Here is a 27,756-nt window from a genome sequence, read left to right on the forward strand (position 1 = left end):
CTCTGTCTCTCTGTGTCTGTCTCTTTGTGTCTCTCTGTCTCTCTCTTATTTATTGTGATGCAGATGGATCCCAGGCCCTGTGCACACTAGGCCAGCGCCCCGTCCCTGAGCGGCCACTGCCGCTGTCCTGCCAGTTCAGAGTCTGCCCCAGGGACTTCCGAAGGTGGCTAGGCTGTTCCTGGGTTTTTGTTTCTCATTAGTGCTGCGTAACCGCTCTAATGGAAAGTCTAGACCTCGGAGCTAACCAGCTAGGATCTCGGTTTTTCTGAAGTTTGGGGTGGAGGAAGAATCCAGTGATCCCGGGTCGTGGTTCCAGTCTCACCCGGGTGGGACCCGCGCGTGCGGACGCCGGCGCGGGGCTGGCGTCCCGGCTCCGCGTACCCCCCTGTCAGCCGGTGGCACAGTGTGCGCTCGCGGGCCCGGGGGTCCGGGAGCCCGGGGGCCCGGGGATCCGGAGGCGCAGTCCGAGCTCCAGGCTGCGGGAAGCCCAGCGGCCCGGGGGAGCGCAGCCCGCTTCCCGCCATGCACCGACCGGATGCGGCCTGGCTGCTCGGGGCGGTGGCCCGGGGAGCCGCCTGCGGTGGTGGAGGCGGAGTCCGGGGCGAGGCGGGCCGTCACCTGACTCGGGTGACTCGGATTGGGCTGCACTTCCTCCTCCCCGGGGCCGGGACGGTAGACGCGATCGCGGGCGCTCGGGCTGCACAGAGCCCTCGGAGCAGCCATGGAGCCGCGCCCGCCGCCTCCGCCGTCCCGCGCTCGGGGGTCCGGGCTGCTGCTGGCGCTGCTGGCGCTGCTGGCGCAGGCCTGGCCGGCCGAGGCCGACCCGAGGCCGGCGCTGTGGCCCATGCCGCTCTCGGTGCGCATGTCCTCGCGGCTGCTGCACGTCTCCCCGGAGAACTTCTTCATCCGCCACGGCCCCAACTCCACGGCGGGACCCTCCTGCTCCCTGCTGCAGGAGGCGTTTCGGCGGTGAGCAGCCCCGAGCCGGGGGCCGGGGCGGCGGAGCACGGGGCGGAACGGTGGGGACCCCCGCGGGGTGCCGCGCACTGCGCCTCCAAGCCCGGCGGACGGGGCGCGGGGCGCGGGGGTGGAAACCCACGCTTCTGACCCTCCCGGGGGCGTGGGAAACGGCGGCTCAGAATAACCCCGTTGGCTGTTCAGATCTGTCACCTCGTTTGGCCCGGAAGGACAAATGAGTGGATGATGGGGGGCGGGGGGGGGGAGGAGAGGACTGTTTTCGCAGATTGGATAGGGATGAGGGCCACTGGCAGGACTTGCTGGGAGACGCTGGTTTTATTGGGGGGGAAGGGGCAGAGACCCCCCCCCCCAAGTTTTCCCTTACAAGCCAGGCTTTTATTTGCTCTCCAGATGAACAATTCGGTTGGCAGAAGACCTCAAGTTGGAAGCGCTGTGGGGACCCCCCCCCCCACTTGCAAACTGTTCCTATAGACAATGTGAGATGAGCTAGGCTCAATCTTTTATAGGGCCTGTTCTCTGGCCGTTGCCTGCGGGGTCTTTTTGCTGCCCTCAGTCTCCTCATTAACAGAACCTGAGTTACTCAGTGCCTCCTCCGCTGTTCCTTAGTCCCCGCAGCTCTACCAGCTCCAAGAGCCCCAGAAGGATGCCGGTCACTGGGAGGTTCCACAAGTAGACCAACCACAGGCACACGCTGGCAGGTTGTGTTTGAGGAGCTGATCGGTTGTGCCGCCTGCTGTCCCCAGTGACCTGTGTAGGTGGGACTGTCCTGAAAGATTGGTGCTCCTCTGTCTCCTTTCACTCCTAGGTTCCGTCTCTGCATCTAGGAATTACCACTGCTGCCTACTTTTGCCTTCAAGACACCAACTAGCTAAAGGAAATGCAAAGCCAGATTAAAGAGAAGAAGCCTTCTCTTTATGTTTGGGTGGAAGAGACCTGAGTGGTGTTGGCAGAGCTGGCTCATTCTCTGCTGTGCTCCCTTCTCCCCATACTGCTGGGCTTTGACCTCGGTACCTTAAACCCTTTCTTAGCTTTTTCCAACCAAGGCTAGTACTTGACCCCTTGAGCCACCCCTTTTTGCTTGTTGCAATACAAAAACCCTTTGAGCCAATGCATCAGTGGCTCACGCCTTTAATCCTAGCTACTCAGGAGGCTGAGATCTGAGGATTGAGGTTCAAAGCCAGCCTGGGCAGGACTCTTATCTCCTGTTAACCACCAGAAAACTGGAAGTGGTGCTGTGGCTCAAGAGGTGGAGTGTTCTCCTGGAGCTGAAGAGCTCAGAGACAGCACCCAGGTCCAGAGTTCAAGACCCATAATGGACTTCCTTCCCCCTCCTCCCCCCCAAAAAAAGGAGCTTCTTGGATTTATCTGCCTGGGCTGGTTTTAAACTTCAGTCTTGGGACCTCAGCCTCCTGGATAATCAGGATTACAAGTGTGAACCACCAGCCATGGGTTTCCCTTTTGGCCAAGTAATGCTCACTCTGTAATGTTTTAGTATTGAACCTGCTAACAGGTAGGGCTGTTATGGGGACACACTGAAATCAAAGGGGTTATCTTGAGGGATGATCATGATTGTAAGTGACTTGAACATTTTTTTAAAAGATCTTACCTAGGACTGGCAGTTTTACAAACATCCAGGCCAGATTGGCTTTGGAACTCATTCTGCTTGGTGATAAAATAACAAAGTATGGATGACATTACTTAATGGGTACATAAACCAGACTGAATCAGCTAGAAGCTAGCTCAGAAACTAGGTCTGGCATTTCAAGACTGGTGTCCTAGGCGTTTTCTTAATAAGCCCTGGCCTGTGTGGGAAGCACTACTAATTGTACCTGGCATTGTTTGGAAGCAGGTTGTAAAACATTGCTAAGATTAGAAAGCATGAGGTTGAGCTTTGGAGGAACACAGGGGCTAAGGTTATCTCAGAGGAAAAACATGATGGGCTTGAAGTGATTTGTGGTGTGGGGGTATTTAGAAAACTCTAGGTTGAGGGAACACACAGAGCCCAGGCCCAGGAAGTTCAGAATTCTTATGCCTCATGTCTTTGTAAAGCGGTCAGTTTATACCTTATGAGGCGCTCATATATATATATATATATATGTATATATATATATATATATATATTACATAAATGAATAGCTTCAATCTATTACTTCCTAAAAGGCTAGTCAACACCTAACCCAGATCTCAGAGTAATGCTGGGGAACCAAATACAGGGGTTGGCAAATACCACGCCAGTGCTTTACCACATCTGTTGTTCCTTTACTTTCCTTCTACATAAAAACATACAGTTTACCATCTTAACTTTTTTTTGAAGTATATGCTTAAGTCGTCTTAGTTTTGTTTTTTTTTTAAAGCTATCAAAGCTTTCCTGTGAGAAAGGCCCTTAGTACCATCCATTATCTTCTCTCAAAGGTCCACTTCCATATATATCCAAAGTCATGGAATTTTCCTACTCAGTCTTCCTGCTCCTCTAGAAAAGCACAAGATGTTTTTCTATCAAAATAGCACATACAATCTTGGGGCTATCAAAAGCCAATAAAATGTTTAAGCAGTTGCTTTGAAGCCTATCTGATCTTTCTTCTTTAGCATCTTTTAATTCTTATTTGCTATTCTTTTTGTTGTTGTTGTTCACTCCCCTTCTCCCCTAGACAGGGTCTCACCATGTAATTAGTTCACGCTGGCCTGGATCACTAGGTAGCTAAAACAGGTTTTGGATTCTCAATCCTTTTACTTTAGCCTCCCAAGTGCTGGGATTACAGGAGTGAATCACCATACCTGGCCTGATTGCTGGTCTTTAACAGAGACTTCATTTGAGTCACTTAGGAGCATTCAATCTTCTCAGAAGTCCTAATCTAGAGATCTGTACATCAGGAGTGTGTGTGTGTGTGTGTGTGTGTGGTGTGTGTGTGTGGTGTGTGTGTGTGTGTGTGTCCTGAGGCTTGAACTCAGGGCCTAAGACTGTTCCTGAGCTTTTTTACTCAAGACTGGTGCTTTAGCACTTGAGTCACAGTTCACTTCTGGCTTTGAGTGCGTGTGTGTGTGTGTGTGTGTGTGTGTGTGTGTGTGTGTGTGTGTGTGTGTGTGTGTGTGTGTGTGTGTGTTAGTCCTGAGGCTTGAACTCAGGGCCTAAGACTGTTCCTGAGCTCTTTTACCCAAGACTAGTGCTTTAGCACTTGAGTCATAGCTCACTTCTGGCTTTTTGGTGGTTAATTGAACATAAGAGTCTTATAGACTTTCCTTTCTTGGGCTGGTTTGAACTTCGATCTTCAGGTCTCAGCTTCCTGAGTAACTAGGATGATAGGTATGAGCCACAGCACCTGGCTTGGATTTTTAACTCCCAAAGCAGTTCTGATATACAGCTTAGGTGCTAATTCCTAGTTTGACACCATGGGAGGCATGGACTTAAGGTGACACTGTTTAATATTTGGCCAGAATGCATTGAAACGTGTTGAAAATGACTTCTTCCCACAGATATTACGACTATATTTTTGGTTTCTACAAGTGGCATCATGGTCACTCCAGAGTCCGAGCTGGGTCACAGCTGCAGCAGCTTGTGGTCTCAATTGTCCTGGAGTCGCAGTGTGATAGTTTTCCCAGTGTGTCTTCAGATGAGTCCTGTAAGTACCCACTGTGAATGTAATGCACCGGTCACGACAGACACGCTTAGCATAGTAAGTGCCAAAGGGAAGGCATAGACCACTCAGATAGAATAGCCACTTTAGGTTGGGAATGTGGCTTCATGGCAGAGTGCTGGCCTAGCATGCATGAAGCCCTGGGTTCAATTCCTCGGTACCACATAAGCAGAAAAAGCCAGAAGTGGTGCTGTGGTTCAAATGGTAGAGTGCTAGCCTTGAGCAAAAAAAGCCCAGGCCCTGAGTTCAAGCCCCAATACTGGCAAAAAAAAAAAAAAGAAAAAGAAAAAGAAAGAAAGAGCCACTTGATTACAGGTTTATGTACATTTTTACAGCATAAAATATTTAACTGTTTTATATAGATGTAGACGTTAACATGAACATGGAATAATTATACATGTGGATCCTGGACACAAGGTTTTTGTTGTTTTTGTTTTTGCTGGTCCTGGGGCTTGAACTTGGGGCCTGGGTGCTGTCAGTAAGTTTGTTTTTTGCTTAAGGCTAGTGCTCTACCACTTTGAGCCACAGAGCCATTTCCAGTTTTCTGGTGGTTAATCAGAGATAGGAGTCTTATGGCCTTTCTTGCCCTGACTGGCTTTGAACTGCGATCCTCAGTTCTCAGCCTCCTGTGCCCAGCTTTGTTTTGCTTTGCTTGCTTGCTTGCTTTCTCTCTCTCTCTCTCTCTCTCTCTCTCTCTCTCTCTCTCTCTCTCTCTCTCTCTTTCTTCCTTCCTTCCTTCCTTTCTTTCTTTCTTTTCTTTTCTTTTCTTTTTTTTTTTTTTGCATACCTCAGTTCTCACATTTTAGCATCCTAAGTTGCTAAAACAACAGACATGTACCACCACTTCTTGGTTAGATGAAATTTCTTTATACATTCTTTTGAAAATGGATTTATCTTGTCAAGGCTTTATCCACACATTATCTTGTCAAGGAAGCTTTGCTGTTAGACAATGTGGATGACATTTTGCAAGTTGTAAAAGATAAATTGCATTGAAACTGGAGAGTCAGCTCACCACAGCCTCTGCTCTGAGAGGGAAGCATTTTAGGGTTGGAGGGGTCAGTACTGGAGATTGAACTCGTGAGCACAGGGCCTCACTCTTGCTAGGTTGGCATTCCATACCTTGAGCCATGTTCCCAGTCCAGGAAGCTTCTTCAAAAAGTGATTGCAAAATCATGTCGTTTGTGATTGTGACATTTTCCTCTATCAGCTGTTTGTATTAGTTGTTGTTGACCATGGAAGTTAATGTATATTAACTTTTTCACTGAAATAACAAGAATCCAAGAAGGCTAAGAATGTGAAGGAAGTTGGAGGAAGTGGCAGGGGTCAGAGCACACTTAGGGGCTAAGTTATGAGGTTTGGTGGTAGAGAAATTACTTATACAACGTCTTATGTTCAGTCCTCAGCACTACAAAAAAAAAGAGCAGAAAGAAACAAGAAACAAAGACAAAACACTATCAACATTAAGCCAAGTACTGGGCTCACACTTACAATTTTAGCCACTCAGGAGGCTGAGATCTGAGGATTGTGGTTCAAAGCCAGCCTAAGCAGGAAAGTAGTCCATGAGACTCTTATCTCCAGTAAACTACTCAGAAAAAGCCACAAGTGGCACTGTGGCTCAAGTGGTAGAGCACTAGTCTTGAGCACAAAGAGGCTCAGTTTGCCCCAGGACTGGCAAATAAATAAATAACAGATATAAAAATTGAAATCTGTAGCTGTGTATCTGTGATTAGACATCAATCCCCTCATTACTATAAATGAATTAGCATCTTGAGCCTAGCAGTCATTCCTCAGCTATTGAAAAATAATCAGTACAAGCACATCCAAGCTTTGTTGATGACTCTTTTCCAAGACATCTCAAAGTCATAATGTGACAAACTGGTTTCTAAATGGTGACTGATGGACAGTGAGCTCTAAATAGGAAGTTAAGAATTGTGTATGGGTTGAGAGAAGACATGATTTTTCTTTTTTGTCTGAGACAGGGATTCGAACTCTTGATCTGATGCTTTTGCTTATTGGCTGACACTCTACCACCTGAACCATGCCTCCAACCCCAAAACATAATTATTTTTATACCATGCTCACACTAGAAATGTGTAGGCTGGAAGTTGGCTGTCTCAGTACTGTATTCTGATAGAGAAGCTATCCTGTCAGAAGACTGTCAGCTGAGAGGGTCACGTGATTGGTACATATGACCTACTTGCAGATTGTCCTGTGACGGTAGTGTGGGTGATGGTATTGGAAAGTGATGATCTAGTCCACAGGACATAGCATTAAATCATTAACCCCTAGTCCTAGAGTGTCTTCACCGTGGCAAAGTCTGCATTTGCCACACCTTTAGCTGTCAGTCTCTGTGCCCTCCAGAGCTTTCTTTTCTGTGGCTGATGCATCAATTTCACAAATCTCTCTCAAAGACTATACCAATTGTGGGCCAGCCTTGGGAGAATGTGATTTCAAAAACTGAAAGGTGGGCTGGGAAGGTGGCTCAGTGGTAGAGCGCTTGCTTTGCATGCATGAGGCCCTGGGTTCGATTCCTCAGCACCACATAAGCAAAAAGAAAAAAGCCAGAAGTGGCGCTGTGGCTCAAGTGGTAGAGCGCTAGCCTTGAGCTGAAGAGCTGAGGGACAGCGCCCAGGCCAGAGTTCAGGCCCCACGACCGGACCACCCCCCCCCAAAAAAAAAAACCCTGAAAGATATGGATGGGTACCTGTAGCTCACACCTGTAATGTTAGCTACTCAGGAGGCTGAGATCTGAGGATCACAGTTCAAAGTCAACGCGGGCGGGAAAGTCCATGAGACTCTTATCTCCAAGAAAGCACCAAAAAGCTGGAAGTGGAGTAGTGACTGGAGTGGTGGAGTGCTAACCTTGAGCAAAAAAAAAAAAACAAAAACCTATGGCCAGTGCCCAGGACTTATATTTCAAGCTCTAGGATGGGCATAAAACAAAACAAAACTGCCCAATGAGTAACCTGCTAGAGTTCCTTTCTTGATGAATGTGAGCTTTTAGTGGAAAAAAGCCAAAGGAAGTTAGAGAGCAAGTCTTAGGGAAGGCAGATTATTCCAGATGATACTGAGGCAATTACAAAACTGAAGGAAACAGTGGAGATAATACTCTGGGCTTTGAGGAGTTGGAGGTTTGAGTGGCCAAAGGAATTGTGGATATTACAGTATTTGCAGATCTGACTTCAAATCTCAGCCAGGGCCCTACTTTGTAGAGAGGCAGTTAAAAACATGAGGAGTCCAAGAGACGTCACCTACAGGCCTAACTTGAACAGCTTTACTGCCTGGGTCGTGGTGCTGGCATGCACTGAATTGAACGCAGGAGTGGGATGGATTGGACTGATGTGGGAGGAGTCTCACTGGACACAGGTGGAGTTTAAACAGTCTACAGGACAGCTAGGTGGAGATAGGCTAGAGGAAAGGGAAAAATGGCCCGGATTAACAAAAGCCTACCTCTCTTCCATGTAGATACTCTACTTGTGCAAGAACCAGTGGCTGTGCTCAAGGCCAACAGAGTTTGGGGAGCCTTACGAGGTAAGTTCTACACAGTTTCTTTGTTTCTAGTAAACTTGGTGCTTTGTGAAATGAAGCACAGCCTAACAGTGCTGCCTCAGACCCATTACAGGATACATTATTATAATTTTTTAAACTTTCTTTTTTAAAAAATTTCTGGGGCTGGGAAGGTGACTCAGTGGTAGAGTGCTTGCCTCGCATGCATGAGGCCCTGGGTTCCATTCCTCAGTACCACATACACAGAAAAAGCTGGAAGTGGTGCTGTGGCTCAAGTAGTAGAGCACTAGCCTTGAGCTGAAGAGCTGAGGGACAGCGCCCAGAGTTCAAGCCCCATGACCGGTGGAAAAAATTTTTTTTCTGTTGGTTGTAGGGCTTGAACTCAAGGCCTGGGTACTATCCTTGAGCTTTTCTGCTCAAGGCTATTGCTCTGCCACTTTGAGCTACAGCTCCAATTCTGGTTTTCTAGTGGTTAATTAGAGGTAAGAGGCTCACAGATTTTCCTGTCTAGGCTAGCTTTGAACCTTAATCCTCAGCTCTTAGTCTCCTGAGTAGCTAGGATTATAGGTGTAAGTCACTAGTGTCTGGCTTAGGATGCATTATTTATTTCCAAGGTTAGGTACTACCTAATGCACAACAGAAACTGCATTTGAACTTGTCCAAAATATATTCAAAGGTTGTAAGGCTTCTACAGGGCAGAAATTAACTGATGTTCTTGGGGCTAGAATGTTCTAAGTGGCCCTGGACTGTTGTGCTTAGAAAATTCTGTTTCAGCTAGTACTTCTTGCTGCCTTTAGTAGCAAGTATCTCGTCGCTAATTTTAAATTCATGGAAATTTAGAAATATAATTAAGTTTATTAGAACAGTGTGAAATGATTAATAGGCTGTGGAGTTGGTTAAGAGCAGTTTTGAAAGTTTTCTCTGTGAATTTCAGGATCTTACCTTCAGAGTTTAGCATGGGGACATTTACTTTTGCTGTTCAAAAGTTGCTTTTAGGGAAATAGATATCACATTGACTTATAAATAGATTTTTTTTTTTTTTGGTCAGTCATGGGCTTGAACTCTTGGCCTGGGTGCTGTCCCTGAGCTCTTCAGTTCAAGGCTAGTGCTTTGCACTTTGAGCCACAGCACCACTTCCAGTTTTCTGGTGGTTAATTGGAGATGAGTCTCATGGGCTTTCCTGCCTGGGTTGGCTTTGAACGGCGATCCTCAGATCTCAGCCTCCTAAGTAGATAGGATTACAGGCGTGAGCCACCAGCACCCTGCTTTCAACAGAATTATTTAAAAAAGGAAATTTTAAAAATGTAAGCTAGCAAGACATAATAATAAAAAATATAAAAAAGTCTTTAGACTTGACTCAGGTTATTATCTAACACAATAATTGTTATTCATATATTCATACACACACACACACACACACACACACACACACACACACATACACACACACACACACACACACACACACACACACAGGGGTACTGGGAATTGAATTCAGGGCCATGAGTTTGCTAGGCAGGCACTCCTCCCACTTGGTCCATGCCTCCATCCCTTTTTGCTTTGATTAAAAAAAAATAAAGTCTTACTTTTTTGCTGGGGCTAGCCTGGATCTAATTCTCCTGTTAAGCTTCCTGCATGGCTAGAATGACAAGTGTACGTCACCATGCCCAGCTTTTGTATTGGTTCAAATAGGTCGTGTGAACTTCTTCCTAGGACTGGTTTTGAATGGCAGTCCTCTTGATCTCCAGCTCTTGAGTGGCTAGAATTACAGTCATGTGCCACCATGCCCAGCTTATTATACCATAAAAATGGTAGGATTACATTACTTCATTAGAATATGAAGTCATCTGTGGGTATTTATTATTAATGTGACTGCAATGATTATCATTTGGGTCATTTACATAGAATGTCATATGGTTTCTTTGTCTGCCTGTCTTTTTGGGCATTTGTTAGGGAGAATAGATTCTTTTTTTTTTTTATTGTGAAAATACTGTACAGAGGGGTTACAATTACATGGGCAAGATAATGAGTTCATTTCTTATAAAGCATTGTAGCCTCCTCCTTTGTTTCCCCTTCCCATCCCTTCATATCCTCCCCTCGCCCCCCCCAATCCGCCCCACACACCCCCACCCCTGCACCAAAGTTGTAAAGTTCGTTTTCGATATAACGACTTGTACATCTCATTGTTGCAATGGGTCCACCTGTATCCCTATTTAAATGATTTGTTTTTCCCCTTCCCCTCCACAAATTATCAAATACATCAAATACAGTGAAAGCAGGGGTTATACTGTGGGGGAGGGACATACAAAGCAACAAAGAAATAATCTTATAAATGCGTTAGAAACAATCGCATGAAAGAAAAAAAAACATTTGAATACATATCTTAGGGTTCATTTCCCTAACATCACCTTATCTGACCTTTTCTGCTTGACTCAGACATATACTAGATATTGCAAATAAGGGAAACCATGGGACCTATGTTTCTTTAGGCTTGGCTTACTTCACTTAATATAATTTTTTCCAAGCCTTTCCATTTCCTAACAAATGGGGTAAAGTCATTCTTTCTGATGGAGGCATAGAATTCCATTGTGTATATATACCACATTTTCTTGATCCATCCATCTACTGAGGGGCATCTGGGTTGGTTCCATATCTTAGCTATAGTAAATGGTGCTGCAATAAACATAGTTGTGCTGGTAGCTTTAGTGTGTTCTTGTTTGTAAACATTTGGGTAAATGCCCAAAAGTGGGATTGCTGGGTCATAGGGGAGCTCTATGTGTGGAGTCTTTTGAGAACCTCCATACTACTTTCCAAAGTGGTTGAACAAGTTTACACTCCCACCAACAATGCAGTAAGATTCCCTTCTGTCACATCCCCTCCAGCATCTGCTGTTTTTAGAGTTCTTGATTTTAGCCATTCTAACTGGAGTGAGGTGGTATCTCAATGTTATTGTTTGTTCCACTCCATACTAAAATGAGGAACTTAGAGTATTCAGTGACTAGAGACTTTAGTTCAAATAGTCTGTATTTTATCTTTGTCAACATACTTTCAAAGTGATGCTCTCTAATGCAATGTAGGTTACTTAACAGAGAATTTTAGTTATTTTTCTCAGTGTGAACCTGTTTATCAGGAGCATGGAAAGAGAGGAAGGCATAGCAAAAATGGCTTTGAATTATCCTTATGTTAAAATTTTCTCTGGTACCAGGTATTAGTGGCTCACACTTGTAATCCTAGCTACTGAGGAGCCTGAGATCTGAGGATCATGGTTCAAAGCCAGCTAGGGCAGGAAAGTCAGTGAGACTCTTTATCTTCAATTAAATACTAAAAAAGCTGGAAGTGAAGTTGTGGCATAAGTGGTAGAATGCTAGCCTTGAGCAAAAAACTTAGGGACAACACCTAGGCCCTGAATTCATGCCCCAAGATGGGCACAAAAAAAATAAATTCCTTGGCTATTACAGGTGATTAGGAAGAATGATGGTTATTGATAAAGTGAAGGCCAGTTAAAGAAATTAGCCTGTCATCTAGTAGCTCAGGGAAAAACTTACTTGTGTAAAAGTGGGCCTCAAGTTACAGTTTCATGTTAAGTTTGGGTACCTTTCAAATTAACTGTAATATTTGATCGTGGAAATTCTCAGAGCACTATGTATTTCTTTTTTTTTTTTTTTTTTTTTTTTTTTGGGTCCGGTTGTGAGGCCTGAACTCTGGGCCTGGGCGCTGTACCTCAGCTCTTCAGCTCAAGGCTAGCACTCTACCACTTGAGCCACAGCGCCACTTCCGGCTTTTTTCTTGCTTATGTGGTGCTGGGGAATCGAACCCAGGGCCTCATGCATTGCAAGGCAAGTGCTCTACCACTGAGCCACCTTCCCAGCCCCACTATGTATTTCTTAAGGAACTAGTACTGCTAAATAGTGGGATTGCCTTCTTTAAAATTAAGCTTTGGGTTTTGAAATTTTACTAGAGAATTTAACTATAGAGCTCTACTTTAGAGTGATCGACCCAATACTGTATTTTAATTCATTTACCTAACATGGGTATGAATTTGTCTGGAAAATACAATTTTATTGTCTCAATTTTATTGTTTCATAAATTAATACAGTCAATTTTACCTTCTGTAGGTTTGGAGACCTTTAGCCAGTTAGTTTACAAAGATTCTTTTGGGACTGTAAGTATGATTATATTATTAAAAATTATTGCATAGACATATTACTATTAGAAAAATATAGCCTGTTTAGCTACTACTCCCTGAAAGTTTCTATTCCCTAAATATTTATTTTGGCTGACAAATTTCTGCCAGTACTGGGACTTGAACTCAGGGCCTCATACTCTTAGATAACTTTTTTGTTCACGATTATTTTTCTACCACCTCAGTCATAACCTCCACTTCTGGCTTTTTACTTGTTCATTGGAGATTAGAGTTTCTTGGATTTGTCTGCCTAGGCTGGATTTGAACTTTGATCCTAAGATCTCAGCCTCCTGAGTAGCTAGGGTTATAGATGTGAGCCGCCAACACCTAGCAATTTCATGTTTTTTGTTGTTGTTTTTCTCAACTAAATTTTTTATCCAGTATTTATTGGGATGTTTATAGTTTTTACTGGGTTCGAGGTAAGAGAAAATTCTAAAATTAAATCAAAATTTTATTTTGTCTCCTAGTTTACCATCAGTGAATCCACGATTACTGATTCTCCGAGGTTTCCTCATAGAGGAATTTTAATTGATACATCCAGGCACTACCTGCCAGTTAAGACTATTCTTAAAACTCTGGTAGGTAATGGCTTTATTCTAGTCTATCTCTGTTCTGCAGATGTGTCCCCTTAGTGGTGCTGCTTATATTGGTTACTTGTGCTACCGTTTAGGGTGAAGCGGGAGGATTTGTTGTTTTTCTACTATATAGAACAAACACTGGGATTTCTCCCTTCTCTCCCTATGTGTTTCCTCAGCTTGGAATTGGGGATCAGGAGATCACTCTCCCATTTTTACTTGGATGATCTCAGACAACATATATAGTCAAGACTGTTAGAAGAAAAACAGGATGTTTGTTGTTGTTATTGTTGCTAATGTTTTGTTTTTGAGATAGAGTCTCAAAAGCAGGCCAGGCTGATCTTGAACTCAAGGTATTCCTGCCTCAATCTCCTGAGTGCTGAGACTAAAGTTTACCGCCATTGGGCCTCTCTGGGTACTGTGATTTGTCAAATCAGATGTGTAGACTTTTAGTTTAGAACATATTCCACCATACTTCTACCTAGTGTCCTTTGATTTTGTTACCCACACCTTTTTCAAAAATGGCACAAGAAGGGGTCTAAGATTTGTTTTAGTTTAAGGAAATGTTCCCAAATAATATGCAACCTCAGAGGTAGGGGAAGATAAGAAGACAGTTGAGCTTAGCTGTTTTATCCAAAGACTGTATATTGGGTCATTCCATCACCTGTCAACTGACTACAATCCTCTTTTACTTATTAACTGTATTATTTCTGTTAAGAAATGTAAACATTTACATGCATAAACATTTACATGTATGTTACTATAACTAGCTATTAGGTAAGAGACAGCCACTATGTCCGTTTTATCTTCTCCAGGGTTAATGCCTTACTTGTTGATTTAGGAATTTTTCCATGTTGTGTTGTATGTAGATTGTGTGATGGGTGTTTTTCTATTTGCTTATAATTTTCCCACTGTTTTCAATAAAACAGATGTTAACTACTAAATCCCATTAATAACATAGTTTCTGGAATTTCAGGCCTTACCAGTTTATCTTCTTCAGCCAGTACAGATCATTTTAATTCTTTCTGTAGCTTTAGAAATTTTGTGGGTTTTTTTTTTCTTTTGAGGTAATTCTAAGTTTGATACCATCTGTGTATGTAAGCTGTTTCTCAACCTCAACAGTCAGATCTCTCCATTTGATGGAGGAAAAGGGCCTTCAAGTTTTGATGATCTGGCAGGTCATTTCTACCCTCTTCCTATTTTTTATTGTTTTTATTCCTTCAGGGCTTAACATTAAATCAATATGGCAATGTGCCCAAACATTTCTCTGGGAGAGTATACTGAGTTTGTAATGATTTTGCTTTCATTTCTCAGGATTTATCACATTTCAGAACTATGGTAATTATAATCCTTGATATAAACAAATGCCTCATTTTTCCTCCATTCCATTCCCAATCACAATGGTAGTCAAGAACTATTTCTGGCCCTAGCACATCCCTAAACCGTGGGAATTTCATCAGATGCTGTGCTCCATAGAGCAATGTGGCAGCTGACTGTCAAATACATGTGACCGATACAAGCTTCCTGAATAGGCACATGTCATGCAAACTATGCAGGATGAGGAACTTACACTCACTTTTTCTATTATTCTTTCTTTACCATTAAAACATTTTTTTAAGGGGGCAGGCTTATTGGAAGCAATCTCAGATGTAGATATGTGCTGTGGATTGCGGAAGTTTTCTGGCATATAATAATCCTTAACATGTTTGCTTGCAGGATGCCATGGCTTTCAATAAGTTTAATGTCCTCCACTGGCACATAGTTGATGATCAGTCTTTCCCTTACCAGAGCGTCAGTTTTCCTCAGCTAAGCAATGCAGTGAGTAATGCCTGTTACTATGGCTCTCTACAAAATCTTTGGTATAACTTCATTAGAAGGTTACAGCTTAAGTGCTTTTTCTTAAAAATCAATCTGTAAATGTTAGCTATTTGTGGCTTAAAAGTTCTAGCATTGTCGATCCATAAAACTTTTTGTTATTGTTATATTATAAAAGCTACTATAATGATTGTTGTAAACATTATCATAAATATAAATAATCTACAGGAGATACATAATTTTAAGAACTTAATGTAGAAGATCTGAATATTTCATGAATAAGATATAGTTAAAATTTGTATCAGGTAGGCAGACAGTATATTTGTTTTAAGCAGAATTGTCTGGAAATGTGTAAATGACTGTTTCTTTTTTTCTCTGAAGTTCCAATGAAGTGGGATCTTTTAGAGATGAATTCTTTCTAAGAAAACATTGGTGGTCTCTGCTAAATGTGTTCACATGGAATATTCTAGAATATTGGAACTGGGGAGATCCTCATGGTCACCTACTTTAGTCTCCTACAAAGCAAGTAACTGACATCCAGAGAAGTTTCCATATTGTAAGGAGTTGTTAGGAAAGGTTAGAAGTGGAGCTCTGTCTTTTGACTACCAGTCCAAGATTTTCTCCAAGATTTGCTCTGATGTAGTATAGGCAAAAATGCTGGGATGCATTTGTGTTCTTGTTGTAGTTTTTACAATGGACAGTTTCAATTAAATAGTCACAAAATACAACTGCTTAATTCCTACATTCTATCATCCTCTCCAATAATCAATATATAGCTAATCTTGTATTATTTATACTCGTTATTTTGAGTCAAATCTCAAACTTCCTATTTCACTTATACAAAGACCTGATTTGCAAAGAAATGTAAACACAATCTCATTACAGATAAAAATCAACAGCCCGAGAGCTGTGGTCATATTTACCAAAGTATCCTTAAAAAAAAAACAACCTGATTTTTGAATGGCAACTCCTTTGTACCTACTTAAAGATAATAAAGATATAATTAAAAAACATTTTCTTGAGGGGGTGAACATGATCAAAGTACTTTACATGCATATATGGAAATGCCATAATGAAACCTCTTATTGTTACAATTCAGTATATGCCAATAAAGCAAAAACATTTGCATTGGGACACAAAGAAACTGCCTGCACATTGCGGACAGTTCGTGCGTCTGCTAATTCTGTGCTGATATGTAAGTGCCCCCTCCTAACTTGTTTCCCTTGTCACTTATTGTTGAAGAAACTACAGCTTCCTACAGTCTGGACTTTGCAGGCTGTGTCCCAGTGTTAAGTTATATGTTGTCGGTACTTACTGTACATTGGTAGTTGGCTCTGAACTTGTTTAGATACAAATCTGATGAGGGGTAAGGGTGGCAGTCAAGACCCCTTTCAGAAGTTGACATTTATTTTTTAGTCTATATTTTTTATCGTAAAGATACTGTACAGAGGGGTTACAGTTACATGAGTAAGGTAATGAATACATTTCCAATTGAGCATTGTTTACTCAGAAGTTGACATTTATAACGTATACTTTGAGAAAGGTGCTAAGAATTCATTTTTAAGTTAGCATGTGTGAATCATGTGTTAATTTAAGGGTTTCATTGTGAAACTTCCATGCATGCATGTAATGTACTAGATCAGATTCACCCCCTTAATCTTTCTTCTCTCTCCTTCTTCCTTTTAAACATTTACATTTTCATCATTCTGTTTTCACACGTGTGTGAAGTTCTTGGATTGCACTCCCATCACCCTCTCTTTTTACCCTTACCTGTTTGGCTCATTCCTACCTCCAAACAGACCCTTCATTTTACACTTGTGCCATTCAGGTGGGTTTTTGTTGTTGTTGTTGTTTTTAGGGCTAGATTCTGCATATGAGAGAGAACATTAGATATTTGTCTTTCCTACTCCATCTATTTTCCTTCTACTTTTTCCATTTTACTCTCTGGCTGAAACAATAGTTCCTTTTAATGGACTCTTAGCTTTAGTTACAACCAAATCTGAGTTCTAAAAGACTGACAGCCTTAAAAACAATCAAGTCCCATAAAGAGTAGATATATGTAGGAATTTTAAAGGCTGGAGTAATTAAAGTGGTTTTGAAAGAAGAATTCTGTGCTTTGTAATGGAGGGTGAACTTTGATTCTCCAGTTGGTAAGCGCAGTGTTTACAGAAGTGTCACTTTGGAGACAAACTATTTGCTTCTGGCTTGCATCTGTTGTGTCTCCAAGCAGTTGGAATAGCATGTTAACACATGAAATGAGGGCTTGGAGGAGACAGCTCTGCCAGCAAACCTGGGACTCATCCATAGTGTTCTAATAATTGGTTGATATGATGATTTGACAAAAAGTCTCTGAATGGCTATCACCCTTGGACTATGTGTAATTTAGCAGAAATTTGCTTTCTGTTTTGTATCAATTTCCTACTTCTAAAACTATGATGCTATATTTTAGAATGATTCATTCTGCATCATGCAGGACTGTTGAATACATTGTAACCGAAGAAAGCACTGTCGGATGTGGAAATGCACATAGAACGGTTCGTTTCATGGACTAAATTCACATTGTACATTTTAACTGGACTGTTACAGGGAAGCTATTCTTTGTCTCATGTGTATACACCAAATGATGTCCGTATGGTTCTTGAGTATGCCCGCTTACGAGGGATTCGAGTCATACCAGAGTTTGATACTCCTGGACACACACTGTCTTGGGGAAAAGGTAAGGAGTCTGTGTTTTATAAGTTGTAGAAAGTAAACACCTGAGCTCCCCTCCCCCCTCCCCGTCTCTTATTTTGTAGTTTGGTGTTTGGCTATTTTGTTCCTGGGTTTAGGTGGGGAGGGGCAGTACTAAGGCTTGATTGAATTCAGGGCCTCATGCTCACTAGGTATTTTGTTCTTGGGTTGGGGAAGGGACAGTACTGGGGCTTGAGCTCAGGATCTCATGTCCTCCAAGCTTGACTTGAGCCACACTTCCATTTCTAGCTTTTTGCTGGTTAATTGGAGTTAAGAGTCTCGGATTTGTCTGTTCAGGTTGGTTTTCAATGGTGATCTTCAGTTCTCAGTTTCCGAGTAACTAGGATTATAGGCGTGAGCCACAGTGATATTTTGTTCTTAATTGTGGTTGACACCATGGTAGCACTATTGGCACACGTGATTCAATAATTATCATATGTCTACTGTCAATAAGGCACTATGTTTTGATATTGCCTAAGATCAAAGCCTGGGGGGTCAGGGAGCAAGGAGACGAAGCCATGATAACTGACCTTCTGAATCAGAAAGTCTTGTGGCTAACACTTTTGAGAGACCAGGATGATAATTCATGATTCTGATAGAGGGAAGAACAGGAAGAAAGGCATGTGAAAAGTGAGAGGCACAGTCAACTCTTTTAGTGGGAGTAGAGCGTGGCCAACAGTAGGAGACCGTTAGTGGTAAGAACCAGTTGTGAAGTCTAGCTGCTTGAGCTTTGGATTCTGCTTTTGCCATTTAGAAACTAAATCTTGACTGGCATATGTAACATTTCATTTTAAGTGCCCTCAACTGTAAAATGAAGCTGGTAATAGTAGCTCCTGTGTAATTTTTTTTTAGGATTAAATAATGACCACAAGGGATATAGCAAAATACAGAGCATTTACAATTGTACAGTGCATTTTGTTATCATGGTAGGCAAGGGAATAGTGACTCTGGAAAAGTCCATGACTGAAGGCCTAGATTGAGACCTTCACTGCCTGAAAAACCAGGGCAGAGGAGTGATCAGATGGATTCATATTTTGTGAAAACCTTTGTGGATATGATAGATTGGAGGGGGAAGGAGACGAAGTCCTAGAATTGGGGGGAGATGGTATGGAAATGAACGGAGAGACATTCTGGAAATATAATTCATAGAACTTGGCTTCTACTGACTACAGGAAAAGGAATGAGTTCCAGAGTTTTGTGTACCCTCGCCTAGAATAAGGCAGTCAGAAGCTAAAGAGGGAATTTAGGGAATGGAGACTTTGATTTTTGTTGGGTCATAGCTGAAGTACAGCTAGGATTTCCAGTTGAACTGAGCAGGGAACTTGAAATATGGATTGAAGCTCATGAAAAGGGGTTGGAATAAGCTGAACATCTGGGAATCATTTGAAATAGATAAAATCTCAGGGACTGGAAGAAACATCAAGATAAAAGGATTCAGAAAGCAATGCTCTTTCCTCTTGAAAGAAACTGCCATAGAAACTCTCAGTAAATATGCTTATCTTTTCTGTATAAAATCTCTTAAAACTTCAATAAAATAAAGTTCAGTTTGTGTAAGATCTTTTTGATTTTATGATGGTGTTTCCATACTTTAAATTTCAATCTTTTCCTGTACAAATGTCATGCTGTAGTGACATCTACTCAACAGAAATGGAACCTACCTAGCCTCAGCCCCAGTGAGCCACACCATACATGCTCTATTGTGTGGTGTGTTGCTGAGCTATGGTATTTGGTAGTTGAAGTGTGTGTGTGTGTGTGTGTGTGTGTGTGTGTGTGTGTGTGTGTGTGTGTGTGCGCGCGCGCGCATGTGTGAGTGCATTTTTGGCTAAATACTGTCATTAGTAAAGGAGCATTCGGGGCATAATGGCTGATGGGCAAAGCCTAGACTTTGTTTGTATTACCCTTTTCTGAAAATGGATCTTTGTGTTTTCCCATAGGTCAGAAAGGCCTCTTGACTCCATGTTCCACATCATACAGGAATACAGAACTAACTTTTGGGCCTATAAACCCTATTCTAAATACAACTTACACGTTCCTTACGACATTTTTCAAAGAAATTAGTAATGTGTTTCCAGATCAGTTCATTCATTTGGGAGGAGATGAGGTGGAATTTCACTGTTGGTATGATGATTCTATCTATCTCTATCTTTTTTACCCTGTGGCACTGGAAGTGTAGAGATTAGGGGTTCCACATAAAAAAGGAAGATTTGGCATAATATTGCTAAACTGGACCACACAACTAGAGAAGTGGTTGAGTTTTGGAGAATGTACAGTTGGGTGGTGTGACCAAATAGAACTGAGTAGTGGCTGTGTTATACTTTATTTTCCCATTACTAGCTTGGGATGGTGGGACCCAATAGTCAATCAATTTCAATGCTCAAGACTCTTTAGTTGAATGTAGAAACAAAGATGGACTTTTGTGATCTAGGAATACCTTAACCAGGGTGGTCATAAGAAGGAGCTAGGGGAGGGGCTGGGAAGGTGGCTCAGTGGTAAAGCGCTTGCCTTGCATGCATGAGGCCTTGGGTTCAATTCCTCAGCACCACATAAGCAGAAAAAAAAAAGCCGGAAGTGGCGCTGTGGCTCAAGTGGTAGAGCGCTAGCTTTGAGCTGAAGAGCTGAGGGACAGCGCCCAGGCCCAGAGTTCAGGCCCACCACCAGACACCCCCCCCCAAAAAAAAGAAGGAGATAGGGGAATAACAAAAGATAGAGGGATAGCAAAAAGGTATGTAGTTACACAGGAGAGGGAAGGGAGGGCAGCTGAGCCACTTCAGAGTGAAAATGACAGATACTTGTCATCTACCATTTTGCCTCCTAAATCAGCACAACTGATGTTAAGGATAGGTGCTGATTTCATAATAGACAGTCATAAAGGTCCATCAAACAGTGAAATTTTAATCACTGGTTTTTGTTTGTTTGTTTAAGGGCATCAAATCCCGCAATTCAGGGTTTCATGAAGACAAAAGGCTTTGGTAGTGATTTTACCAAACTAGAATCTTTCTATATTAAAAAGTAAGTCATTTGAAAACTAACTTATTAATGTTTTCTTGAAAATATTGAAGCTATGTAGTACTGTGCTTTTGTTTATTTTCCCCTCTCCACCTCTTTGCAAAGTGTAGATGTGAAAAGTCACTAAAGAAAGCAATATGATGGGTTGGGAATGTTGCTTAGTGGTGGAGTGCTTGTCTACCATGCATGAAGCCCTGAGTTCCATTCCTCAGTACCACATGAACAGAAAAATCTGGAAGTGGCACTGTAGCTTACATGGCAGAGTGCTAGCCTTGAGCAAAAAAGCTCAGGGACAGTGCCCAGACCCTGAGTTCAAGCCCCAAAGTTGGCAAAGAAAAGAGAAAAAAAGAAAGAAAGAGAAAGAAAAGAAAGAAAGAAAGAAAGAAAGAAAGAAAGAAAGAAAGAAAGAAAGAAAGAAAGAAAGAAAGAAAGAAAGAGAGAAAGAGAGAGAAAGAAAGAGAGAGAGAAAGAGAGAGAAAGAAAGAAAAGAAAGAAGGAAGGAAGGAAGGAAGGAAGGAAGGAAGGAATAAAAGCAAGCAAGCAAGAGATATGAACACACTGCATTCAATCACTCTTTCCCTCCCTTTCTTTCTTTCTTTTTCTCTTTCCCCTTTCCTTCCCTCTCTCCTTCCCTCCCTCCCTTCCTTCCTTTCTTTCTCTTTCTTTCCTTTCCCTCCTTTCCTCCCCCCTCCTTTCCTCCCTCCCTCCCTCCCTCCTCCCTCCCTCCCTCTCTCCCTCCCTCCCTCCCTCCCTCCCTCCTCCCTCCCTCCCTCTCTCCCTCCCTCCCTCCTTCCCTCCCTCCCTCCCTCCCACCTTCCTTCCTTCCTTCCTTCCTTCCTTCCTTCCTTCCTTCCTTCCTTCCTTCCTTCCTTCCTTCCTTCCGTCCTTCTTTCCGTCCTTCCTTCTTTTTGGTGCCATTCCTGGGGCTTAAACTCAGAGACTGAGAGCTGACCTTTAACTTTTTAGCTTAAGGTTAGCAGTCTACCACTTGAGCTGCAGCTCCATTTCCATCTTTTTGGTAGTTAATTGGAGATGTCTCATGGACTTTCCTGTCCAGGGTGGTTTTGAACTGTGATCTTCAGAACTAGGTGGACTCTATCTTTTGCTTCCTACCTATTGTTATACAATATAGTAGCCCAGTCCAGTCAAATGGGGTTTGTTTTCAAGTTAATTAAAATTAAAGAAAACTGAAAGTTCAGTTCCTCAGTTGCGCCAGCACATTTTAAGTGTTCCATAGTGGTGAGGGTGGTGGCTTCCATGTTAGAAAATGCAGATACAGAACATTCCTATCATGGCAGAGAGTTCTATTGGACCATGCTGCTCTAGTCTAGGGAATAGCAAACTGATCCCTTAAAGGGGCAGAGCTTTAGGCTTTTAAACAAAGCTATATAGGCATAAAGCCATGCAGAAAAGAAGTTGCAGGCTGTTCCAGTGATTTGTAATACACAAATTCCAACTTGTCCCTATTCAGCCTTTCTGTGATAGGATTTTTTTTACTTACTTTGCAGAGTACTTAGTATTGTCTAAATGTCTATGCAGTTGTAGCCCATTAGTCAAAAGCTGATTGTTACTTAGGAGACATGACAGACTAGATGATGGTTTCCTTTATTCCAAGATCCCCAGGAAATTACTGAGTACTGTTGGGCAGTTTCCTATGAGTTGCTTACCAAGTTAATTTAAGCTTAGTTCTTCCTGCTTTAAGGGTATACTTAGCTCAAGCACTCAAGCAAAGACTGTTAATCCCCACTACTATATTAGGTTCTATGCCCTTAGCAAAAAGGACTACTTGAGTTGCTACCTAATTTTACCTGGTTGTGCTATATAACTTTATTTATTTATTGGTCTTGATTTTGTGCCAGTATTAGGACTGTTTTGTGCCAGGGCCTGGGTGCTGTCCCTTAGCATTTTTTGCTCAAGGCTGGCACTCTACCACTTCAGCCACACCTCCACTTCCAGATTTTCATTGTTTAATTGGAAATAAAAGTCTTACAGACTTTCCTGCCCAGACAGGCTTCAAACCATGATCCTCAGATCTCAGCCTCCTGAGTAGCTAGGATTATAGGTGTGAGCCACTAGCACCTGATACTACATAGCTTTTATACTGAAACGTACCTCCCAAATTTTCTCCAAGTCCTGGATAAAAAAATGTGTGGTTTTAACCATGTTGTTAAGGTGAAATAACTGTTTTTCTCCCAATCCTAGGCTTTTAGATATTATTGCATCTCTAAATAAGAGATCCATTGTCTGGCAAGAGGTTTTTGATAATAAAGCAAAGGTAAGAATTATGAAAAATGCATGTGATTCTGAAGATATAAGGATCTGCTGTTTCCCCTTCCTTACCCCTCCTTTCCATAGCTCATTATTACTCATAAATTGAAGTATTTCGAATTTTTTTCCCAGAAAGGTAGAACAGATTAAAAACAACTTGAACAATTTTATAGTAAAATTGTCAATATAACCTTTTTAAAAAAGTTATTTTTTTCTGTGACACAGTTAATATCCTTTATGTTCTGTGAGGCAAGAGAATTTGGTGGGGTTTTTTGTTTTTTGGGGGTCAGTTGTGGGGCTTGAACTCTGGGCTTAGGCGCTATCCCTCCACCGTTCAGCTCAAGGCCAGCGCTCTACCACTTGAGCCACAGTGCCACTTCCAGTTTTCTAGTGGTTTATTGGAGATAAGAGTCTCATGGACTTTCCTTGCCCAGGCTGGCTTTGAACCATGATCCTCGATCTCAGCCTCCTGAGTAGCTAGGATTATAGGTGTGAGCCACCGACACTGGGCGGGGCAAGAGAATTTGTGAGTCACCTACTAGTATACTTTTCTTCTTTCTTTTTAATTTTTTTTTATTGTGAAAATACCATACAGAGGGGTTACAATTACATGGGCAAAGTAATGAGTACATTTCTTAACAAGCATTGTTGCCTCCTCTTTTGTTTCCCCTTACTATCCCTTCCTACTCGTATACTTTTCTAGAGAAGCTGGTACCCTCCTGATTCCAAAGTAAGCCAAGCATTAGTGTGGGAGAAAAGGGACTATAATTCACTGTCAGCCTCAGTGCTAAGATGGATGACACCACACATGCCATCTATGAGCAAAAGTTAAAATATCCAGCTTTCAGGGAGATGAAGCTGAGCTCAGTGATGGAAGAAAATAAACAGCACATAGAGCCAACTTTTAAAAAGAAATGGGTATTTTTTTTTCCTTTAGGATTTTAGGAAGTTGTGTTTTTAGCTAGCTATGATACGTTTGGACTGTGAATCCATCAGTTGGATCTGTAGTTCTAATAATATGTATTGCAATTTGTGTTCTAGCTAGAATGCTTGAGGCTGTCAGTTCATCTGTTATATTTGCTAGGTCTGATACATGTACTGCACTCTGTATCTTTTACAGCTTCACCCAGGCACGATAGTTGAAGTGTGGAAATCCGAATATTTTTATGAAGAACTAAGGAAAGTCACAGCGGCTGGCTTCCCTGTAATCCTTTCTGCTCCGTGGTACTTGGATTTAATTAACTATGGACAAGATTGGAAAACATATTATGAAGTGGAGCCTTTAAAATTTCAGGGTAAGTGACCACCATTATTGCCTTGATTGTTTTCTTCCCTAGCCTACCACTCAGGAAACCTAGCCTACTGTTTTCCCTTTTGTTTCTTAATTTTACCTAAAAAACCCAAACACTTCAGAATTATTTTAATGACTGAGATTAATCTAAACAAAAGGAATTCAGAAGTAGATCCTTTAAGATTCTACCTCCAGTTGTCACTGATTTGAAAGATGTTTGGCTGTGTTCTATTGTAGGACACTTAGTAAAGGAATACAGTATAAGGCTATATAGTCCTTGTTTTTTTTTTGTTTGTTTTTTGTTTTTTGTTTTTTTGCCAGTCCTGGGGCTTGAACTCAGGGCCTGGGCACTGTCTCTGAGCTTCTTTATCTCAAGGCTAGCACTGGGCTTTTTATGTTTATTTGGTGCTAAGTACGCAAGCACTCTACCATTAAGCTACATTCCCACTGATCCTTGGAATTCTCAAGTCAAGGGCAATGAGAGGAAATGTCTGAGAGGTGGCATCCCTCCTCCCCACAAATCCTCCCACCTCCTGCTCCCAGTACTGGGGTTTGAATAGAAGGCATTCACTTTGCTAGGCAGGTGGCTTGATCACTTGAGCCTCAGCTCCAGCCCTTTCTGCTCTTTATTTGTCTTATTTATCTTTTTGTTGTAAGTGTGCCAGTCATGGGCTTGAACTCAGGGCCTCGGTGCTGTCCCTAAGCTAGTGCTCTACTGCTTCAGCCACAGCTTCTCTTCTGGCTTTTTAGCAGCTAATTGGAGACAAGAGTTTCATGGACTTTGCTGCCCTGCCTGGCTTTGAACCATGATCCTCAGATCTCAGCCTCCTGGATAGCTTAAATTAAAAGCACTTGCCACATGCCCCAGCTTGCTCCCATTATTTTTAAATTGGATCTTTCTTACCTTTTGTTTGTGCCAGCCTGGACCACAATCATCCTATTTCCCATGTAGCTAGGATAACAGGTATGCCCCACCATGCCCAGCTTTTTATTAGATGAGGTGGGATTATTTCCTACTTTTTGTTTGGGAAATCCTTGCACTTTTGATCCTCTTGATCTCAACCCCCTAATGATTATAGGCATGAGTCACTTAATCTTTAGTACAAAATTTCCTTTGGAAAAAGATTTTTTTATGAAAAGTTTTAGAACTGTAGTACTATTAAAAGTTGATATAACTCTCTCTAGAAAGCATTCCATAGGGATCAGAAAATCATGATTACTATTTTTATAGTTGCACACTCTTAAAAATACTAACAGGTATAAATTGGAGGCAGGCATTATAGCAGTCATAGCTCATTAAAATGTAGCAAGTATTTAACGTTTATCTCTCAGCATGCTGTTAGTTGGCACTGGGGGAAAACTGAATTCTGGTATCTGAATAACTGTATAAACCAAAAGAAGCCAGGTGCCAGTGGCTTACACCTGTACTCTACTCAGGAGGCTGAGATCTGAAGATCACTGTTTGAAGCCAGCCTGGGCAGGAAAAGTACATGAGATTTTTTTTTTTTAATTTCCAATTAACCACCAAAAAGCTGGAAGTAAATCTGTGGTTCAAGTGGTAGAGGGACACAGCTTTGGGCAGAAAAGCTTAGGGATAGCACCCAGGCCCTAAGTTAAAGCCCCAGGACCATCACAAGAAAAGAAGAAAGTACTTTTAGTACTGGCCTAGCACATTGTGTGGACAAATACTATGATCCATGTGGGTTAGGGGAATGTGGTCCTAAAAGGGGAATCGCTGTCCCTGTGTTCTGGCATTGCATGGCCTTGCTGATATCCTTTCAATGTTGTTACTGGAGGTTCTGAGACGCAGAAACAACTTATCATTGGTGGAGAGGCCTGTCTGTGGGGAGAATACGTTGACTCAACTAACCTCACTCCAAGATTATGGTAAGGACCTGGAAATATTTGAGTTAATTAAGATGTCCTAGTTTCAGGAGAGCACTAGGAATTGCCCTAAGCATATGTCTTTGAAACTTTGTGCAACAGTGATTCACTAGATAAATGTGTTGAAAAAGATCTATACAACTTGTGTGGAGATGGGAGGGAAATAGAGAGAGAGCAAGGGATGAGGTGACATTGTCCAAAATGAAGTGTACTTTTTACCTGACTTATGTAACCCCTTTGTACAACACCTTAATAATAACAAAATTTAAAAAGAAACTCTTTTGGAGATACATGGTTTCAATTTTAGGCCTCGGGCAAGTGCTATTGGTGAGAGACTCTGGAGTCAAAAGGATGTGGTGGATATCGAGGATGCCTACAACAGGCTAACACAACACCGCTGCAGGATGGTTAGGTAAGAGAAAAACGTGGATTTCAAGCTAGGATCCTCTCAGGTGTTAATGAGGATTCCCACCCCCACCCCCACCCCCACTTTCCTTAGGGCTAACCAGCTCTACCACTTTGGTGTAAATAGAAATGTCACCTAACAAATGGTGATTAAATTTGGAGAAATTGGGAATTGGTTTCTGTGTGTGAAAGAATACCTATAAGATAGCTTTTATGAGTGTTTTATAGAGAGCTATAAAATGTTTAGTGTAACTTATCACTCACCTACCATGTCAGAGAACTTAGTAGCTTACCTCAATCTACAGCAACTTCTATTCATGTTGTCTGTCCTTCCTCAGACGTGGAATAGCTGCACAGCCCCTCTTCACTGGATACTGCAGCCATGATCAAATCTAACAAGGAACTGAAACAGAGCAGGAGGGAAATCGCACAACTACCAGCACTGCAGTCATTGTGCAATCATGTCAATTAAGATGTTAGGCCTTATTTTGAATAAAATATTTTATTGATTGAATCTGTCTTATTTTACATTACGTACAGAAGACTGGCATCATTCTGTGAGAAACAAAACAGACCGCTGAGTGTTAACAACTCCAGTAATAACTTCATAAGAACAACTTCAGATGTGTTTACTGTAAAAGAGCACATAGTATTTTCTAAAATGGGCAGCTCTGGTGTTATTGACAGTTTAAGTTGTGTCCTTTATCCAATACTCTGAATGTGCTAAAAGTTCTGGCCTGAAAGTGAAAATGAAGCAGGGGGGGAGACGCTCCTGAACTTCTTTCCATTTCCACAGACCTAAAACACTTAGGCAGAACCACTTCTCTGGCTGAGCAGCATGCTTTGGTCTTGAGGACTCATGGCTTGATAAGAAGACAATTCTAAGGCAAAAGTCGCTGAGCCGGATGTGAGTGTCCGAAGCACAGTTGAATAACCCTAAGACAAAAGACTTTACGTTTGTTATTACATCAACTTTAAACCTTCAGTTTCTCATGCTACTGATTATTTTTGGACTACTAGCATAGAAAGGTGGTGGTAATGAGGAGGAGGCTTACCTCAGACAGATCATTTCACTACCTTTTCAGAAAAAGTGGCTATGGAAATGTTGTGGGGACCACAGTCAAGTGCAGGAAGCTGCAGACATTCTGCGACCCTGGCACTTGTGAGGTGACTTCCCCCCATCCTCATGCTTTTCTGCTGATACCTTTGTGCTTGTCCAAGAGCAAAAATAGGTGGGAGCAAATACTGCTGATCTCAAAACCAAGGCAGAAGAGATAGAGAAGGGAAATATGGTCATGCATATTGATGCTGCATTTTTGTACAGTCTCAAGCTTGTGGCCCTTGGCCTGGAAAAACCTCTGAAGTGCTGCATTTCCTGCATTCCCTAGTTTCAATGTGAAGTCCTCTCCATTCCTGGTGGTTGAAACTTAACATGTATTCTCTAAATCAAAGCACCATGGCCTTCAGGTGTTAGAGGCCACT

At 42.1% G+C, this 27,756-nt stretch overlaps 2 protein-coding genes across 5 annotated transcripts in view; one reads left to right on the plus strand and one right to left on the minus strand.

Annotated features, from left to right (window-relative positions):
* Positions 1-667: 667 nt before the first annotated feature.
* On the plus strand, positions 668-26,788 carry Hexb (hexosaminidase subunit beta). Its single transcript, XM_070031356.1, has 14 exons — positions 668-969; positions 4,450-4,595; positions 8,076-8,141; positions 12,233-12,279; positions 12,768-12,878; positions 14,592-14,693; positions 17,277-17,406; positions 19,355-19,538; positions 20,343-20,429; positions 22,629-22,701; positions 23,815-23,989; positions 25,782-25,872; positions 26,177-26,281; positions 26,613-26,788. The coding sequence occupies exons 1-14, from the start codon at positions 722-724 to the stop codon at positions 26,668-26,670; spliced, it is 1,623 nt and encodes a 540-aa protein (XP_069887457.1). The 5' UTR covers positions 668-721; the 3' UTR covers positions 26,671-26,788.
* Positions 26,758-27,756, minus strand: part of Gfm2 (GTP dependent ribosome recycling factor mitochondrial 2) — a 40,921-nt gene continuing 39,922 nt past the window's right edge. For 3 of the 4 annotated variants that reach the window (XM_070031351.1, XM_070031354.1, XM_070031355.1), the window contains one exon: positions 26,758-27,223. In XM_070031351.1, coding sequence (XP_069887452.1) covers positions 26,963-27,223 — 261 coding nt within the window. In that variant the 3' untranslated portion in view covers positions 26,758-26,962. The remainder of the gene's footprint in view (positions 27,224-27,756) is intronic. The other variant, XM_070031352.1, reaches the window with a different exon arrangement.

The sequence above is a fragment of the Dipodomys merriami genome, unplaced genomic scaffold (genome assembly GCF_024711535.1).
Source record: "Dipodomys merriami isolate MVZ:Mamm:240054 unplaced genomic scaffold, mDipMer1.0.p SCAF_20, whole genome shotgun sequence".
Lineage (NCBI taxonomy): Eukaryota > Metazoa > Chordata > Mammalia > Rodentia > Heteromyidae > Dipodomys > Dipodomys merriami.

What these genes read in the sequence shown, in the direction of transcription:
- Hexb (XM_070031356.1), top strand. Translation starts at nt 722, where the DNA reads ATGGAGCCGCGCCCGCCGCCTCCGCCGTCCCGCGCTCGGGGGTCCGGG. An exon ending in ACAAAGATTCTTTTGGGACT is followed by an intron (nt 12,280 to 12,767) that starts GTAAGTATGATT and finishes TTTGTCTCCTAG; the next exon opens with TTTACCATCAGTGAATCCAC. An exon ending in GAATCTTTCTATATTAAAAA is followed by an intron (nt 20,430 to 22,628) that starts GTAAGTCATTTG and finishes TCCCAATCCTAG; the next exon opens with GCTTTTAGATATTATTGCAT.